The 2,500-nt window shown below is 37.8% G+C and overlaps 1 protein-coding gene across 1 annotated transcript in view; it reads right to left on the bottom strand.

The window, feature by feature from the left end:
* LOC311368644 (F-box/WD repeat-containing protein 7-like) overlaps positions 1 to 2,500 on the bottom strand; it is a gene marked incomplete at both ends in the record, with an annotated part of 11,659 nt that overhangs the window by 5,811 nt on the left and 3,348 nt on the right. Inside the window, one exon of the mRNA XM_084487446.1 lies at positions 1,812 to 1,935. Coding sequence (XP_084343572.1) covers positions 1,812 to 1,935 — 124 coding nt within the window. The remainder of the gene's footprint in view (positions 1 to 1,811; positions 1,936 to 2,500) is intronic.

Here is a 2,500-nt window from a genome sequence, read left to right as displayed (position 1 = left end):
GCTGCTCCCCACATCATCAAAAAAATGTAAGAAAAAAAGCTCACTAATGTCATTTAGTTTGACAACTCCAGCCCTGACCTGTTCAACAACTGTATGACACACTTTTCTTTCATTATTGATCGGGATTGATTCATTGAAATTGCACACACAGAGAGAAGTTGATCACTGCATTACTGGGTAAATTGATCCAAAATGACAATTAAAAAGACAACATAAATACTTGCAAAGGGAGTGTATACAGTTTCAAGTCTTCCCTCACAAGCTCAGCCCAGAGGTCCGGCTAACAGTGGACAGCGCTGTTATAAGTCTAAGCCTCGTGTTGCTTGAACCATGCTGACCTGTCTCAGTACTAAGGCTCTGATGGTTTAGCTACGTAACACTTGGGTTATGCCGTTTAGAGACCTCATTATCTTGTATATCACTCTGGCTCCTCTTCACTAGAGCGGGGGCGCTCCATTAGTCTCCATGCGACCACACAGTCCTGCGTCGCGGCCGTCTAAGAGGACAGTAGTTGCGTTCATGCGTCCAACATCGCATTTAACTTATTCGTCTTTTATCACGTTTATTGCCCAGCCCTAATAATAATATGATACAATATAATATCATATAATACAATACAATATAATATAATCACATCTAATAAAATCATACATAGTATACAATATAATACATAATGCATACCTTCCTCTCTATGACATAATAACATGTTATAGTGCTACATGATGCCTACCTTCCTCTCTATGACATAATAACATGTTATAGTGCTACATAATGCCTACCTTCCTCTCTATGACATAATAACATGTTATAGTGCTACATAATGCCTACCTTCCTCTCTATAATAACATGTTATAGTGCTACATGATGCCTACCTTCCTCTCTATAATAACATGTTATAGTGCTACATGATGCCTACCTTCCTCTCTATAATAACATGTTATAGTGCTACATGATGCCTACCTTCCTCTCTATAATAACATGTTATAGTGCTACATGATGCCTACCTTCCTCTCTATGACATAATAACATGTTATAGTGCTACATGATGCCTACCTTCCTCTCTATAATAACATGTTATAGTGCTACATGATGCCTACCTTCCTCTCTATGACATAATAACATGTTATAGTGCTACATGATGCCTACCTTCCTCTCTATAATAACATGTTATAGTGCTACATGATGCCTACCTTCCTCTCTATAATAACATGTTATAGTGCTACATGATGCCTACCTTCCTCTCTATAATAACATGTTATAGTGCTACATAATGCCTACCTTCCTCTCTATAATAACATGTTATAGTGCTACATGATGCCTACCTTCCTCTCTATAATAACATGTTATAGTGCTACATGATGCCTACCTTCCTCTCTATAATAACATGTTATAGTGCTACATAATGCCTACCTTCCTCTCTATGACATAATAACATGTTATAGTGCTACATGATGCCTACCTTCCTCTCTATAATAACATGTTATAGTGCTACATGATGCCTACCTTCCTCTCTATAATAACATGTTATAGTGCTACATGATGCCTACCTTCCTCTCTATAATAACATGTTATAGTGCTACATGATGCCTACCTTCCTCTCTATAATAACATGTTATAGTGCTACATGATGCCTACCTTCCTCTCTATAATAACATGTTATAGTGCTACATGATGCCTACCTTCCTCTCTATAATAACATGTTATAGTGCTACATGATGCCTACCTTCCTCTCTATAATAACATGTTATAGTGCTACATGATGCCTACCTTCCTCTCTATAATAACATGTTATAGTGCTACATGATGCCTACCTTCCTCTCTGCACTTCTCCCTCCAGAGCAGGTTGTCCTCCGCCAGCGTTCGCCAGTAGCTGCAGGTCTGAGCGGCTTGGAGCAGATCTCCAGGGGCCAGGAAGCTCAGCACGTACAGAGACAGCTACACACACACACACACACACACACACACACACACACACACACACAGACATAGACATAGACACATAGATACATGAACACATGGAAACACACACACACACAGACATAGACATAGACACATAGATACATGTACACATGTACATATGTACACATATTCACATGGACACAAAGAGAGTGGAGGGAGGAGGGAGGACGTTACAATAATAAGATATACGATTTGATTTAAATAAACCGTATATCCTCCCGGCTACGGGAGGGTCAAAGAATACGATAACCAAAATATTCACGTATCTCTATAAGCGAGCTGTTGCCTGGCTGCAGTGCATATATCTATATATATATATATATATATATATATATATATATATATATTAATGTAAGGCATATATTTACATAATGGCTGGGAATTTCCATAATGTATTTATTTCCATAATGCATATATCAGGTATTTCCATCATCTATATATAAATGAGTATATATTTGCATAATGTATTATGCTACAAAAAAAACCAAAAATGTTTAAGTAATGTGTGTGTCTGTGTGTGTGTTTGTGTATGTGGGTGGGT

The sequence above is a fragment of the Micromesistius poutassou genome (genome assembly GCF_964030765.1).
Source record: "Micromesistius poutassou genome assembly, chromosome: 23".
Lineage (NCBI taxonomy): Eukaryota > Metazoa > Chordata > Actinopteri > Gadiformes > Gadidae > Micromesistius > Micromesistius poutassou.
Note: the sequence above shows the minus strand (reverse complement) of the source record. Positions and strands in the feature narration are given on the sequence as shown.